This window comes from Chelmon rostratus, chromosome 7, assembly GCF_017976325.1.
Source record: "Chelmon rostratus isolate fCheRos1 chromosome 7, fCheRos1.pri, whole genome shotgun sequence".
In the NCBI taxonomy this organism is placed as follows: domain Eukaryota; kingdom Metazoa; phylum Chordata; class Actinopteri; order Chaetodontiformes; family Chaetodontidae; genus Chelmon; species Chelmon rostratus.
Window position 1 is genome coordinate 21,436,781 of NC_055664.1, and position 15,910 is coordinate 21,452,690.

General features: G+C 42.5%; 1 protein-coding gene across 1 annotated transcript; it reads right to left on the reverse strand.

Annotated features, from left to right (window-relative positions):
- Nucleotides 1–108: 108 nt before the first annotated feature.
- Nucleotides 109–15,034, reverse strand: c2cd3 (C2 domain containing 3 centriole elongation regulator). Its single transcript, XM_041940506.1, has 33 exons — nt 14,859–15,034; nt 13,712–13,981; nt 13,466–13,623; nt 13,125–13,303; nt 12,852–13,009; nt 12,624–12,756; nt 12,389–12,541; nt 12,151–12,298; nt 11,925–12,025; nt 11,391–11,588; nt 11,178–11,293; nt 10,968–11,086; nt 10,605–10,736; nt 9,972–10,427; nt 9,721–9,872; nt 8,780–9,023; nt 8,280–8,442; nt 8,008–8,191; nt 7,537–7,709; nt 7,322–7,457; nt 6,717–6,985; nt 6,468–6,545; nt 5,770–6,375; nt 5,358–5,690; nt 5,128–5,266; nt 4,959–5,023; nt 4,663–4,868; nt 4,428–4,558; nt 4,177–4,326; nt 3,891–4,075; nt 2,460–3,219; nt 1,702–1,810; nt 109–372 (listed from the first exon to the last, which is right to left on the reverse strand). Exons 1-33 carry the CDS (start codon nt 14,908–14,910, stop codon nt 247–249), a joined length of 6,582 nt encoding a protein of 2,193 aa, XP_041796440.1. The 5' UTR covers nt 14,911–15,034; the 3' UTR covers nt 109–246.
- Nucleotides 15,035–15,910: the final 876 nt, after the last annotated feature.

Sequence of the window (15,910 nt, forward strand, 5' to 3'; positions counted from 1 at the left end):
TGAGCTGTCTGGCCTTCCAGTATTCAAACAGCCAGGACAGAAATCTGAACACAGCCGGCAGTCTGTTCAAAGAAGCAGAACAACAAAATACAAAAAAAAGCATCCGCATTGAAAACATATTCTTATTTATTTATAAAAAATACATACAAAATGTTACATTTAATTTACATTTCATTTTCCTTTTCATGGTCTGACAGCACTGAGCAGTAAACAATAATGAATGCTTAGCAAACAGAAAACCATGTGCTACTGATTGTGATCAAAATGAGCTGCAAATATCTTCGCTATTCTCTCTGTCTCTTTCTTCATTGATGATGGCGACATGTTGCGACGCTGTCGAAGATCTCTGCGACGAGCTGGAGAGCTTCGCTCCTGGAAAGATCACAACAAAAACACGCCTGCAGGTTAAGTGGCAATAAAATTATGAGCCTAAGATCTCTATTTTTTAGATTTTGTTCATTGTACTTAATAAACAGGACTTGAAAATGTAAATTTAAAAAGGTGTACTAAGATATCAAGGCATGACTCAAAACAAACATGCTAATTTGTCAAAGGCTACTTTATTGTATGTTTGAGGTGTGTGGTCACACAAGTCACTGGTCAAACACAGCGAGCCTTTCATTGGTTAATGTTTATGTTCATGGGTAGACTGTTAAAGGGACACTATGCAGGACCTCATACAATAGTAATCCTGTATTCTGGATTCTGCGTTTCTGGGCGTCAACCTTTGGACAGTGGGTGTGACCTCACGCAGATATTTAGATGTTAATCAAACAGGATGCACGTGAGCTCAGTTTTTACTTGATCGTGTATCATGCAGTTATTTCATATGTGTTGTGTCATTTACTTCAACTACCTTACGAACTTGAACTTGAACAGTTCAAAAACAAAACCAGCTGTTACTGGTCTGGTTTTGTTATGTGACGAGTTGTGGTCATCACAGATGCCTGAGCCCTGACTGTTAAGGAAGGGGTTAATACTCGGGGCAGAGGGGAGTGTTTGGTTCTTCCAGTCAAACAGCCGCTGCAGACCTTCGGTTACATCACAGCAGTGTCCTTAAATAGAGCGTACTGAAGATGACAGATGAGATACAAACACTCATTCTTCTTTTCATCTTAAGACTTGTTAAACTCCTTTCCCAAAGTCTATAGACTCAACGCATAAAGAAAATATGATAGACAAAACTCGTTGTGACATTAACACTGTAACAGAGACGGAATGTAGGTTGATAGATGACATGTTGACTTGCAGTGTAAACAGTGGATGGAGTAAAGAACACCGCATGCACTTATCGTCCTATAACGGTGTGTTCAGCATTGATTTGAAATGCTTGTCACGTTACGTAATAGTGGGTGGAGCTCAACCAGTTCATGCTGCACAAATGAGAGTTAAATTACGCTCAACTAAAGCTGGTCACTATTCTTGACTGGCCTTTGTCCAGCATGCATCATGTGAAGGGTAAAGTGATCTATTAATAACACCCTGCTGTTGCTGACAAACTGACATGAATTTGACTTTGTTTGGTGACTTCTTTCTCCACAGAGCTCTAAAATATGGAAACAGGTAATACATCCTTCCAACAGCACTGTATGTAATACAAACATCGGAAAAGTAAGGGGTTAGAATTAATACCAAGATATTCAGGTACTCAGTGAGACAGTGAGTGAGTGTGAATGCCAGAAGCTGGTGACAAATACTCACCGGGTCACTGGCCGACTGGGAGAAAGAAGGAGCTAGTCGTATGGCTCTCATAGACGCCTCCAGTTGGTGAGAGGGGAGGAAGAAGTTGGGGACTTCTGCAGGCACGGAGCTTAATGTATGAATGTTAAAATAAATAAATACAGTATGATGGTATCCAGTGACGATCAAAGACTCATGAGATGAAGCTGGTGAACGCAAAAAAGGAGATTTAACACTTGGCACGTCAGCGACACAAAAATGCATGTGGTTCTAACTATGAGTGTTAGAACAGGGATGACAGGGGATGTATCCAATTATGTTGCTGCTGGCAAAAGTAACAAAACTGCAGTTGTTAAGTTCATTTATATATTCTATATTTTTATATCATATACAGTCAGTGGCCAGTTTATTAGGGAAACCTTGCCAAAGCTAATGCAGTCCAATACAACAGTCCTGCAATAAATTCTACATTCATGAAGGTTGTAATATTCAGTTTTTGTTGAAACTGTCTTAAAGAGGAGTCATTTAAAAGGCTGCAGTTTGTGCTGCTGTTGAGCTGTATTGCATTACTGAAGAGAGGTGTTTCTTTTTTTTAGTTTACCCTCAATTGCATAAATGGGGTGGAGAAAATATTAGACACACCTGTCAACATCACAGCAATGCAAGCTGCATTTAAAGTGAGGTCGAGACACTCTAAACCCCCTGCGACCTAAAAGATAATTAACTTGATGAACAAGTTTCCTCATGAGAAAGACATGAACACTACAGATCAAGGATACGGTTGAGGCAAAGTTTCTTGATTGGAGCATGAAGCATCATGGGTATCTGTGACGCGCTGGGTGGTGGGTGATAAATATTCGTCACCTGACCCCTCACTGGGGCTGCTAGGTTCTTCTACTCTTCCCTCATTTAAAGCATGTCGTGTCCTCTCATCATCTCCGTCTGTGTCTGAGGCGTCTCCTGCTGATCCACTAAAACTGTCCCCGTCCTCCCGTCTGTCACACTTGTGTTTCCCACTTCGGTCACGAGGTTGCAGATTTAATCTCTTCTCGTACTCGCCTTGGCTCAGATTCGGCTCCTCTGGTGCCTCCAGACTCTCCAGACAAACCAGGTCAGGGTCTGACAGGATGCTGGTCCAAGGACTAGTTCTGTCTGTTAAAGATGTCACCTCATTCAGAGGTCTCGGCTTCACTGTAACTTCCTCATAATCTTCATCTTCATCGTCATCAGTGTTCTCGTCCCGTCTGCTGCCTGTCCCATCCTCATCTTCGTCCGATCCTTCTTCATTTTCATCCTCGGGCTCAGTAACTTTGCAGTTTGGTCTGTCCTTGTCGTCCTCAGGCTCAGAGTCCGTGTGATCTTCAGACATCTTTGACAGTGGCGAGAGCGGAGGAAGCAGTTCTTCTTGGGAAGAGTCTGAAGCTCTGCGTGGACTGGAGATCTCAGCGAGTGTTTCAGGCTTGTCGTCTCCAGCAGGGGAAGTTGTTGAGCTGCTCTGTGGGTTTGAGGGAATCGTTTCTAAGTGGTGTCCTCGCAGACCTGGGTGAAGAGGACACTGAAGATTTCAGTAACACTGCTACTGAGAAGATCAGGCTTATTTTTTCATTATGCTGTCTTTGAATGTCAGTTACCATCAAGTGTGTTTAAGAACTACTTTTTCATTGTCAGTGTCAGTCATGTCTAAAACCACAACTGTTCACAGCTTAAAGCACAACAATGATCTAATGCATACTGAACAGCTGCAACAATTGGCTGTTTAATTGATTAGTCAAAGTCTGCAATAATTACAAGTTATATAATAACTTTATGTAAATAACAGGCAGTTTTTAACGGGCAGAGTTATAGCGTTGACTTTATTCCATTAGTTGACATTTCAGCACCAGCTGGTCTTTCTTCACAGGACTGAAGCAGTCCGACAGAAGACAGTGACGCCACCATTTATGGTTAAAGTGTGCAAGCCACACAGTCGACTGTGTCCACAATAAACTCTGAGACAACCCCCAAGGTTGAGTAAGCTAGAACAAAGTTTACCTGCCAAGAACAGCCTTTAAATGGTCAATGGACATTTTTAAAAGAAATGTACCATCTATTCTACAATTCTAAAATCATGTATTCACAAAAGACTCTTGATGGAAAAATGCTGCATTTGCCACTTGTTGGCTGATGATTTTAGACCCCTTAAGTAGATACTCTTGCATGGGAAAGCTCACCACTCGTGATGTTGTTGACTTCTCCGACTAACTGGTTGCACTTGAGAAGAAGCTGAGACGTGTCTGCATCCCTCTGTTCCTCAGGCTCAGAGTGAAAGTCCTGCTCATTCATAGACGGGAATGTGGGAGTTGAAAGCTTACGACTGAAGTATCTCTGGATGTTGTCGAGCTCGCTGAGTTTTTTCCTGCAGAAATGAGGCGTAGTCTATGTTAAACTATGTTAAAGCTCGGGTTTTTATGAAAAAGCCAAGCAGTGATGTCGGACTGTCTGTCTGAGGAATGATACCTGAGTGCTGAAAACAGGAACGAGCTGGAGGGATTGATGTCACAAGCACTGCTGCTACAGACAGAATTAGCTGCTGCTCGCTCCTGCAGACTCTGATGGTGAAGACGTACTTTGTCCATGTGCTCACAGTGGCGGTCGCTCTCACTGGACCTGAACAGTTGGAAAGACGACAAATAAATATAAAAACCTTGAAAAGGCATTCTTCAGGATGTGGGGTTGCATTTGAAACAATCTCTGAATGAAGTACAAACCTTTCAGAGAACAACTTGTCCATGTGGTCAGGTGACAAGATCTTCTGCTCGGGGTATCGGCAGATGTGAGAGGGAAAGCTGCTGTATGAGGCTGTGGTATGGTAGCTGAGGGGGAGCGCCTGGAATACACCCTGTTAATAAAACACATTAAATATTATTAGTCTGCAAAAGTCTGACTTTTCTTTTATAAATAAATGAACAAAGGCACACTGTATGTGTGAATGCTTTCTCTCACCGGTGAGTTTTTGGCAGCTTCTTCATTCACAATTTTTCTCTGTCCTCGGAGGTCTTGAACCCCCTTTAGTGGAGTAATGGACACTTTGAGCTGGCCGTGACACTGACCACTGAAGTCTGTGATGTTGTACCAACCACACACTGACTGGAACCCACAGAGTAAGGGGGACAGGTCTACAGAGGCAAATCCAATCACCCTCTCCATGTCTAAGGGAGTAAAAACGAGCCCTGAATTGATAAATCAAACAATGTAAGGTGGTAACATTAGGTAACATAAGGTGAGACAGCTCCCTGTACCTCCTTTGTGCCAGACTTTGAACACGAGAGATTGTTGTGGATCAACCAGTAGCTGCTTTGAAAGCCTGTAAATGTTAAAGAAATCATCAGCCTGATTTCTGGCAAGTGATTTTCGGTGTACCATAAATATCCTGAAACATTTAAGTTAATGTCTGTCATAAAACTCGACCTGCACTCGTGTTGATGGTCCCACACGGGGCTGTCGGTGTTGGCTACGACAGCAGTGGACGCTGGCTCAGCAGAGTCTGCAGTGACGTACGAAACACAGCAGCATGGTGACCCTTCATTGCGCTCTGCTAGAGGACAGCCTGCCAGAGACACAACACACACATTATCATTAATGTACTGTATGGTAAAAAAAAAGGATGGGGCAAAAAAGATTTCAGGTCACGAGCTCACCTTTCAGATTGAGGTGCATTGCTCGGTCCACTGCAACAGTCACAGGGAAAGACTCCTCCATACTCATTTCTGTGTGCTGCACAGATGTGATGTCTGGAGTTGCTCTGGAGGATTTATTCTTGTGTCTGCTTTGTGAGGTTTTGGGTGTAGGGGGCGAGGGGGCTGCTGCTTCCACCTCTTCTGATAAAAGCTCCATCTGGCTGTCCGAGTCCACCTGGGTGTCAACTCCAGCAGAGTCCTCCACGGGGACGAAACCTGCCGTCAGAGTGATGTGCACCCTGAGAGCAGCCCCTTGTAAATCTGCTGCTGAGCGTCTGAACAGCGGATACACTCCTGTAAGACCACACAGCTGTGATTACACTCAGAAATGCAGCCACTAATAATCATGACAACACGATGAATCGCTTCTTACCACTGAGAGTAAGTTTCTGCTTGGGTGTCTTTATAAGAGAGGACAGATCGACAAACGCTGAACCCACCAGCCGGTCCGTGTCTCTGGGCCTTTGGGTTTTGTCTTTTTTAAAGGCAACCCACACCTGGACCTCCAGTCTCTCCTCTTGGAGATACCACATCAAAGGCTGAGTGTTCCTCATCTCCACAGTTCTACTTCCCTGGAAAGCCACCGTGGCCTGGCCATCCTCCCCACCCTCAACAGTGGGGTGTTTCATCTGGGAGCAGAAGGCATCCTGGTCGTAGAACTTGTACCTGAAGTAGCAGTAGGTGGAGCGCTGAAGCTCGCTGTGGCCTGGCAGAAGCAGGCAGTGGATAGGTATCCACGCTCTAGGCATAGAAAAAGTCAGAGACAGGTTTCTCGTGCAGTCTCCCCAGTTGTCTTCATCATCTTGCATTTCATTCTGAGCTATTTCCCAGCCCACACCCCGAGCAGCTTTAATGACTCTTTCCCTGTCTGAGTGGTGGGCGAAGTTGACAGACAACTCGAGGCCTCCGACCAAGATGTGCTGGCGCTGAGAAGAGCTTGCTTCCTGAGATATATACACTCCAAACCAGCCAGAAATACCTTTATGTTTGGAAAAAAAAAAAAAAAAAACACAATGTACTGTGTGTTCATCAGAATATCAATTTGACCTAACAGTCACAGGTGTAACATACCTGTTCTCTTATGGATGAGATCAGCCAGAGGTATTTTCACTGTGCCCAACATCACATCTTTAGGCTTATGAGTGAGCACTGTTGCAACAAGCAGCACAAAACAAATCAGTGACTTACAGACAGATATTATGCACTAACATTAAAACTGACTGCAGAAATACTGCTTCTACGAAAGAATTTTTTTGAATAATTAAAAAGTAAATTGAAAAGTAAAATGCGGTAATCCAATCAAAATAAGCCTTCTTAAACCTTTGCGACTGTCTCTGTTCCAGACCGTGAAGAAAGCAGACGCCTCTTCCAGCTGCTCAGCCAGGCTGCAGGTTTCTCCGCTGCTCCTCTGAACCAGCAGATCACAGGACACCTCCATGTGGTGGTCGAACTCCGGGCAGAAGGTCCTGGCAGCTACGCGGGTGCTCCTCCTCTCACTCTCAGGCAGGAAGGAGAGCTGGACCGTGACGTATGTGTTTACTCCCACATCAGCAAAGTAGCTGAATCTTTCGTCTTGTTCAGACACAAACCTGAAGCAGAAAGGCAGAAGCACAACAGCAAACTGAAGACATTTGGGCAGTATCTATAAATATGTATAAGAGATGAGCAGATACTCTCAGTGTGATGTGGTGACGTTCCAAACACAGATAGTTTTATGCTTGACTGCTAAGGGAAGTTTACATTTTTGAAAACAATCCTAAATCATATATTGATGTATCTAAAATTTCAAAAACCTATCCTATACCTATTTTATCTACATGTGTATGAATCCCACTTTGAGATTTAATTGTATCAATTCTGTTTATTATTACATGAACACAATAAAGACGCATGGAGCCGCACAGAGGACAGTGGTGGTGATGTACCTCGCCGCCGCCCGCAGACCTGATGCTCTGTGCACCTGAACCACGAGTGTCACAACACGAGAGGCAGCTCCTTTACCAGTCTGCCCTTCAGGTCTCACTGGTCGGTGCTTGTACCGAACGCACACATCCAGCAAGCCTAAGAAACACAAGTCGTCACATCTCAGATATTAAATGTGTTCGGACAGCATTATATTGCCATGACTGTGTCTCTGTACCTGAGGGCTGAGGCTGATGTCCTGTGGGACTGTCCATTCTGGGAATCAGGGGCAGGGAGAACATTTGAGCCTCGTTAGGATGCTGTCTCTGCATGGTGACCATGGCGCACAGTTTGGACAACGGCAGCATTCCTTTGGCCACGAGCTGATCTCGAACATTTGGATAATAATATCTGCGGAGACATAAAAATCCTTTATATGAAACCAGGAAGTACTAATCCAAGATTGTAAAATATGGAATTGCAATCAAAATCACATAAAGCAGTTATATCACAGAGGTCTTGTGTATAGTCAAAATGCCTAAATAACTACAAATGCTCTGTGCTTAAGAAGAACACAGAAGCATAATTCATGATTTAGGCACAGAAGGTCTAAGGATGTAAAGTTTAAGGGTAATGTCTGGGTGAAGACAACATTTTAGCTGTATGAATGTACATGTAATTTTCAGTTTTCTTCCAACTGGACACAAACCTGCACCACACTTCAAACTGGACACCTCCTCCACTGCTCAGGCCATGACTTGAAAGAGAGCTGAGCAGCAGCCTCTGAACAGGCACTCCTTCAGGAGCCAGAAGCACGTGAGTCTCAGTGTGGCCAAACGCCGGGTCGGGGACACAGAGAGTGGTGGTGGTACGAAACAGCTTCAGGTTCACGCCTGTTGGAGATGAGACATACGTCATTGTGAAGAAAAAGTTCTTAGGGTAATTCTTCAATTGAAGGTTTTATACATTAAATGGCCTTACTGCTCTCTATGAGGTCCACATTCGTGGCGGAGTAATCCTCCTGACAAGGGAAACTGTACTGGACGTAGCAATCAGCCTCACCCCACACTGTGGACTGCAGAGGTGTCAGCCCATTTACCTTCTCCACCCTTATCACAAACAGATGCTCTTGTGCTGCAACCACCTGAGGGAGAAACACATTGGTAAAAGGAGGTCAAAGTACTTGACATCTTGTCAGCACAGTCAGTGTGTATTCTTGTCCACGCCATCCAGTCTGAACCTTTTCAGAGAATATTAGTATGATTGATTGATTGATGATTGATTTTGGTGGTTAAAATTTTCATCAAAATGCAGATTTCATTTTTCAAATTTAATTGTGCATCAGCCAAAATCTTTTGGTTAAATTTCAGACGTTTACTCTGAGAGCCTTGAGAGTTGCTGCCTACCTGCAATTATCTGTCCGGCTACAACACTCACAAACAAAATGCTTCAAGCAGAATGTGGCCAAAATGAACACCGACCTTTGTTTGTGTTTGCGGCTGGTGATCAAGCAGATGAGCCGGCCTCACAAAATGAGATACAGAGTCGTATTCCTCATCTCTTGTACGCTGCAGGGAAACTATTTGCTCCGATTGGCCCATCGCCAAAACAACCCTGAGGTTTCCTTTACAACTACCAGAGAACACATCAATGACTGGCATGTAGCAGTCTACCCCTAAAACAGGGTACTGGGACTGAAGAAGAAGGTGCACGATCTTTGGATCCCTGGAGGGGAGAAAAAAAACAGAAGAGAGTTTCATGTAATTTAGTCCACCTGTGCAAGGTGTGTGTAGTGTAATTTGTGGTGGAAAATTGGCCGTGTTTTATGGCATGTGGGATAAAAGACCTACACAATGTAAATCTATTTGGAGGAGGTGTACAATAGCACCTCCCAGAGGATGGGTCAAATAAAAAGGGAATGTAAATAATCCTATAAAGTTGCTTTTCCTTTTGCATGCTCTGAACTTTCTGTAATTTCTAGGCCTACAACTAATGCTAATTATCATTAGCATGATTGTTTTCTCAATTTGATCGACTAACCAATTGGTCTTCAAAAAGTCTGTAAATGCCTGTTACCTGGGAGTAACATTTGCCTTATTCAGTTTTGTCTAATAAACAGTCCAAAATCTAAAGATATTCGATTTACCATCACAGAAGACTAAGAAAACCAACAAACATTCGCATTGGTGAAGTTGAAACTACTGTGTAAAAAACGACTTAAACAATTACTTATCCCAAAATTGCAGATAAAATTTCTTTTGAACAAACAACGGATTTTTTTAACTGCTACCAATAGCAGTTAAAATAAAATATTTAATGATCATCCAGTCTGTGCCAGTTTCCTCCTAATACAGATAAAAGCATTTTTTTCATTGAATTTTCTTTAAAAAAAAAAAGAAAATGCTGCCTTTCCGCGACTTGCCTAAATGACATGTAGAACTGATGAAGAGGTAATTTAACAAGGCCGAGGAGTCGATCCTGCCCTGAACTTCCTGTCTTCTGCCACACCTCGATTACCATCACATTATTCTTCATCCGCTCCAGCAGCTTAGTTGTTAAGGCAACAGGAGTCACCTGAAATAAAGGATGGAGAAAAACTGGGTCAGGAGGATTCTGCCTCTTTGTAGCCTGACGTATTTTTTTTTTTGTGGTTAGAAGATCTTCTGAGCTAACCTGAACAAAGTTGAAAGAAGGATTAGCCTGACCCCAGCTGATGACAGATCTCGCCGTCTCATCACACCAAAAGAGTTTACAGTTCAAGTACACGTTTGGAGCCTGCATGGGCCCACAGCTGAAGTTCTTTCCATCTGGCACCATAAGTAAAGTGTGCAGCAGGACCTCAGGGTCCTCTTCCACCTGCTGCCATGATTTCTGAGGACATGTGTGGAGGCCGGGATGGGCAGAGGGTTCTTTCGAGGGTGTCTGAGGGAACCAAACATTCAGCCTGGAATCTTCAAAAGAGCCAGCTGGTAACTCCTTCCTGCCAACATCAACATGTTCACATCTGGAGCTGGTCCCTCTCTGTGGACTGGGTGCAGTTTGTGAAGGCGATTTGTCTCTCCGAGCCAGCTTGCTTTTACTTTTTTTAGAGGAGAAATCTCTGTTGTCTATAGCAAGTTCTAGGGAAACCTGACAAAAATAACAATATTACTTCTATGTCTGTCACTTCAGTAAAAAAAAACTATGAGGCTTCCAAACATATGATACAGGGTTGCAACAGTATACTGGTTTCAGGTATATTTTGGCTTGAAAATGACTCTTATCGCACTGGGAAAATCTCATACTGTTGCAACCCTAGTATTTTACCTTTAGAGGTCCAATCTCCTGAGTGTCCCTGTTTCCTTCCATGCTCTTTATGGGTAAGATGACAGTCTGACTCAGCTGCTTGCTCTGCAGCAGACAGCGCAGTGGGTGAACTGCCTTACCGATGGGAACAGGCTGTGACAAGAGAAGCCGTCATATTTATTTGACCTGAACTGTGTTGTGCAAACAGATGAGCATTATAATTTACTATTTCCAGAACTTAGATCACAACAACTAAATTTAGGCAGACCCAAGTGTAAACCTTAGGAAACACCTTTGTTAAAGAATAGAGCAGATACCCAAAAGTATGAGCCAATATTATCGATCTGTAATCACATCAGTAATTTTTAGCCTGAAGTTACTCACTTTCTTCTGGTCACTCTTTCGTGAGTAAATCTTGAAAATCAGATCAGTTCCCCACCATTGTTTAACTGTTGCTGGACTGAGGTGGACAGGAAACACAGAGTGCTGGTGGAACTTCACCACTGAAAACACAGAACAGTCTATGTCAGATACAGTTACAAACCAAAGGCTGTCAGAAACAGTGTTATAAGTATTATATTTAACAGGTCGTACCTCCACCTGTGTCTTTACTGGCAACAACTCTGGTCACCTCCCCTTCCCCATCCTTACTACGGTCATGTCGACTGGAAGTGGAAGCCACAGGGAACGCATACTCTATAAAAAATGTGCTAATGAAAAAGAGAGAAGATATCACAGCCTTTTATTACTCATAACAACAACATTATTTTAAAATGAAATCAAATTAATGTTGACTGTTTTGCCTACCACTTCTTGGTGCTTAATGGTCGAGGAGGTTTCCCAGAGGTCTTTCTAGGTGTGGTGGTTGTACTGCCGGGAGGTACAGTCAGGGAGTCGACGGTCACTCTCACCAGCCGAATCAAACCCAGCAAAGCCAGCTGCTCTGCATTCAGGCCAGGAGGAAAACCGCCAGCATCTGCAGACCGCGGAGGCTCTGTATTTGACCTGGACATGTCAAAACAGGGTGAATAATCATCTTAAGGTTACAAATGTCTGCAGTGTGTACCCCATATTTTAAGTGGTCTATCAACCTGGTCAGTTTCCTTCAGTATTCTTTATAACTTGCTCATCTGGCTCATTGACAGATTTCAATCAGTTAGAGTACAAGATCAAGATCAGACCATCATTTAGTATTTTTTTAGAGTGGCTACCTTTGAAGGAGGAAGAATAAAAAAACTGGATGACACACACCCACCCAACCCCCACCCAGTCTCCTGAAAGGAGCTTTTTGCTGTTTACTGTCGAAGCAGCATGGCTTGAGGAGCATGTGAAAGCTCTTACCCTCCACTAATCTTTGGTCTAGACTGTGTCATCTGCTTTTCACCGGAGGACACTGTGCCTTGACCCTCCACCTCAGTGTCAACTGGTTGGACATCTGACATCTGAAAGACAAGAAATAACGACTTCAAAAAACCCTCTGCGGGAAAAATAAATCAAGTAAACTGACACTGATGATATACATAAAGCATGTTTTACCCTGACAATCATAAGAACATCATGTACTTACAGGAGTTTTGTAGAACAAATTTTCCAGTAAGCTCTGATCATATTGTGGATCATTGAGCTCACTATCCCCATTCACACTGCTGTGGCCAGACAGAGATTCAGGGAAAGAGTCCTCTCCATCCCAGAGGGGCAGAGGAGATGTGCTTAAGCTTAAAAAAAGAAAAAAAAATACTACCAATATCAGGACGAAACTGCTTATATATCCTGTCAACTTTGGAAGTAAACCTGCACATAGTTACCTGCCAAGGAGCAGGTCCACAGCTCTGCTATCCACGTCAGCAGGACGGTCTAAGCCGCAGTCTGAGATTACAGCGACATCACCGGAGTGCTTTAGAGTTGAATCAGCATGCAGAATATTTTGAAGAAACATCCCAGAGGGAGAAGGGGAGGGTCTGCAGACACAGGAATTAAGTATTATAGAGTGTGCATTATAAGGTGACAGAAAACATATTCACAAACATTTGAAACACTAACTTGGACGGTGGCAGGATGTTATCCTTCGGGAGAGGAAGAGGGGTGTCTTTCAGAGCTGGGGTAGAATCCATGTCACATTTCAAAGCTGATACCACCATAGCATTTCTCAGCTTGTTTCCACGCTCTAGAATAACTGAGATAAGAAAAGATATTGCACATTTTAAGAAACAGTCATATTTGTGTGTTTGTGGTTATGGACACCTGACATGTAGTCACGCAACAACCGACCTGAGAGGACATCATTGGTTGTTTGGCCATGAGACTCCTGGCTTGAAGGATTCATGGACGTTTGACTGTTGTGAGATCTGTTTGTTCTTGGCATCTGATTCTCCAGTGACTCTTCTTTGCCTGTCTGGCCATTTTGGAAATACAAGTGATCTTTCCCTCTGAAAATATTAAAGCAATATATACAGTAAGATCATTATGCTCAGAAAACTTGAGACTGGTGAGCTCTTACAACAAGACACAAGCATTTGATTATGAGCAGCAACAACTTCAAACCTTGGTGTGTTTCCACTGCTGCTCCCAGCTGATTCTTTGCCGCTGCAAGCTGAGAGAGATCTAGGCTGCAAAGGCACAGTCAGTGTGGTGAACTGTGGTACTTCAGTGCTGATATCTGTGGTGGGACCTGAGCTGCTGCTGTCATAGGCTTCTGTTAGGGCCTCCAAATTAATGGAAACCTTAATTTGGAAAGCGGTAAAAGAAAAAGCCAAGATAAACACAAATGGTGATGGCAATTAATTCCTATGAGTGTTCATGTTGTTTACAACAAAGGGTGTTCAATAAAATTTTGCTATCCATCTAACTATATATGGCAGTTTCCACAGTTTGTTTCCACTCACCTGCAACTCTCCCAGCTTCTCAGATGTTGGAGATACAAGGGTGTAAAATCCACTGATGGGGTGTGATAGAGAGAGACGAGAAATGCCCGCAACCTGAGCTCGTGCAATTGGCAAATGATCCGGTTTTGTCAGAACTTCCAGCACCAGAGAACCCATATCTGAGCAACACTGGCATGTTAGTGTTCGGTTTTAAACAAATATTTGCAGCACAGCAAAAAACTCACAAACTCATACCTCTATAGTTACCTGTAAGATATGAGGTGAACTGCTTTGGCCCACAGCGGATGGGGAAGCGAGCTGTGGTCTTGATGGTCTTTTGAGATGGCTGAGATCCATCTCTTGGAAAGAAGTGCGTCCCGTTGGATGACTCTCCCCACCAGCGCAGCCTGACAAATGTTGCAGATGGAGGCTTGTGAACCGTCCATAATACCCGGCTTATCGTCACCTGCAGGAAGCATCTTAGCTGGCCTTCAACCAGAGGAGGGAGGCTGGTGGAGGGGGGCACATCACTGGGGACTGAAAAGGGTTATTTTTGATTACAGCAAAGTCAAGACACAAACAACGCAGATGTTGTAATCATCAACATCAACTGTCACCATACAGTGGGATAGATTTTAGCTGGCTAAACAGTCATATGCAGTAATGATCCAAAAACAATGAAACACAGTCCACTGGTTTCAGGATCAGCTTGATTTTTTTATGTGATTTTACACACATTTGCTATATTGTGATGAAAATATTCTTACTAATATTGCCATAAAAACTTCTGCTGTAACATCCAGTTCTACTGTTCACAGCTGCAGATGTGCAAAAAGTTTACAAATACATTGCACTGCTTACAAGAAAAATCTATAATGAATGCCTGTGAGCCACTGAGTTGCATAGGTAATTATTATTGACAGTAATAATGACAATGACAGCAGTATTTAAGTAATTAAAGTAAGCTCCATCTTTACCAGCTGGAACGTTACAGTAATGAATGTATTAATGCATCAATAATTATAATCCAACAATATAATAAATATTATTCTGAGAGGGGCCATTCTGCATGAGTACTTTCACGTTTACTACTATTTTGATGCCACACTTTAGTACTGTGCTGTAAAATTCTGAATGCAGGACTTTTACTTGTAACACAGTATTACAATGTGGTATTGATACTTTTACTTAAATAAAAGTTGCTTCCTCTGCCACTGGTTACAAGTTAATAAACAAATACGAACTGAGACTATTAACTACACAAACCCAGAGAAAGCGACCGCATCGCAATTAAGCATAGCATTAGCTAGAAAGCTAACATACGAGGCTAATGTGAAACTGACAGCTGATGCTAAATACTGACTACTTAACTTAGCTCAACTGCTAGCAGGTAGCCAAGCTAACAACAGTTTACCTTTCTTTTTGCTGCTTCCAGCTTTGCCGGACCTCTGTTTTCTGCTCTTCATCCCTCAGCTCAGTAAATAGAGATGGTGAGTGATAGCCTGACCAAAGCAGGAGCTGAACCGTTAGCGGGCATGATGTTTAACAAACTAAAGCTAGCTAATAAGCCGTTTAACAGAGATGCTTGATCTGTGCCTCCATATACACACACTCACATACACAAACGGCAGCGCGCAAAACTGTTCCCAGGAACGAACTCCCAACGTCCCGCCTCCGCTGCCGCTGTTTTCACAGAGGCATTCTGGGTAATTGAGTTTATGTTTTGTTTAAGTCATTTAATGCTATTTTATTCTATTCCAGTACCATTCAGAGGGAAATGTTGCACTTTTTACTCCCATACATTTATTTAATAAATGTAGTTGCAGATTCAGATAAATCATACAAAATGTAATTAACAAATAATGAATGTTGTATTATTATTATGGCTAAGATATTGTGAACCTTTTTTTTACCTCATGTGAAATTCACAAACTACACGGCAGCATGTATAAAGAATAAGCCCCACCTTAACCATCAGCAACATTTAGGTAATGCAAATATAAATGCATCAAAAACTACAGTTCAATAATCTAAAATATGTTGTTGTGAAATGGGCCATTCTGCACAGGCAAATGTACTTTTTAAATTTAAGTATATTTGATAAAAATAACAATTTTTTTATAATTTATTTTGTAAAATTTTAAATACTTACTTCTAAGCGTATTTCTACACTGTGGTATTGCTATTTTCACTTAAGAAAAAGATCTGAGTGCTTCCTCTGTCACTGACTGACCACCTCGTGGTGATAACAGTCGAAGCAAATGATCCTATAAAGTATTGCACCTACTTACCTTCATAATAATTTCTTTACCTAAATTTTGTGGAAATTGATTTTCAAACATAATACGGTCAGTATTATACTGCATTTTCAATGTTTTATAGTGCAAATAATTCTTAATGCACAATAATGCATCCAAAATGTATGTTAAGAATGTCAATATTAATGGTTGCACACATTGCAATCCA

What these genes read in the sequence shown, in the direction of transcription:
- c2cd3 (XM_041940506.1), bottom strand. Translation starts at nt 14,910, where the DNA reads ATGAAGAGCAGAAAACAGAGGTCCGGCAAAGCTGGAAGCAGCAAAAAG. An exon ending in TGTGGACCTCATAGAGAGCA is followed by an intron (nt 8,192 to 8,279) that starts GTAAGGCCATTT and finishes CATCTCCAACAG; the next exon opens with GCGTGAACCTGAAGCTGTTT. An exon ending in AGTCAACAACATCACGAGTG is followed by an intron (nt 3,220 to 3,890) that starts GTGAGCTTTCCC and finishes CTCTTCACCCAG; the next exon opens with GTCTGCGAGGACACCACTTA.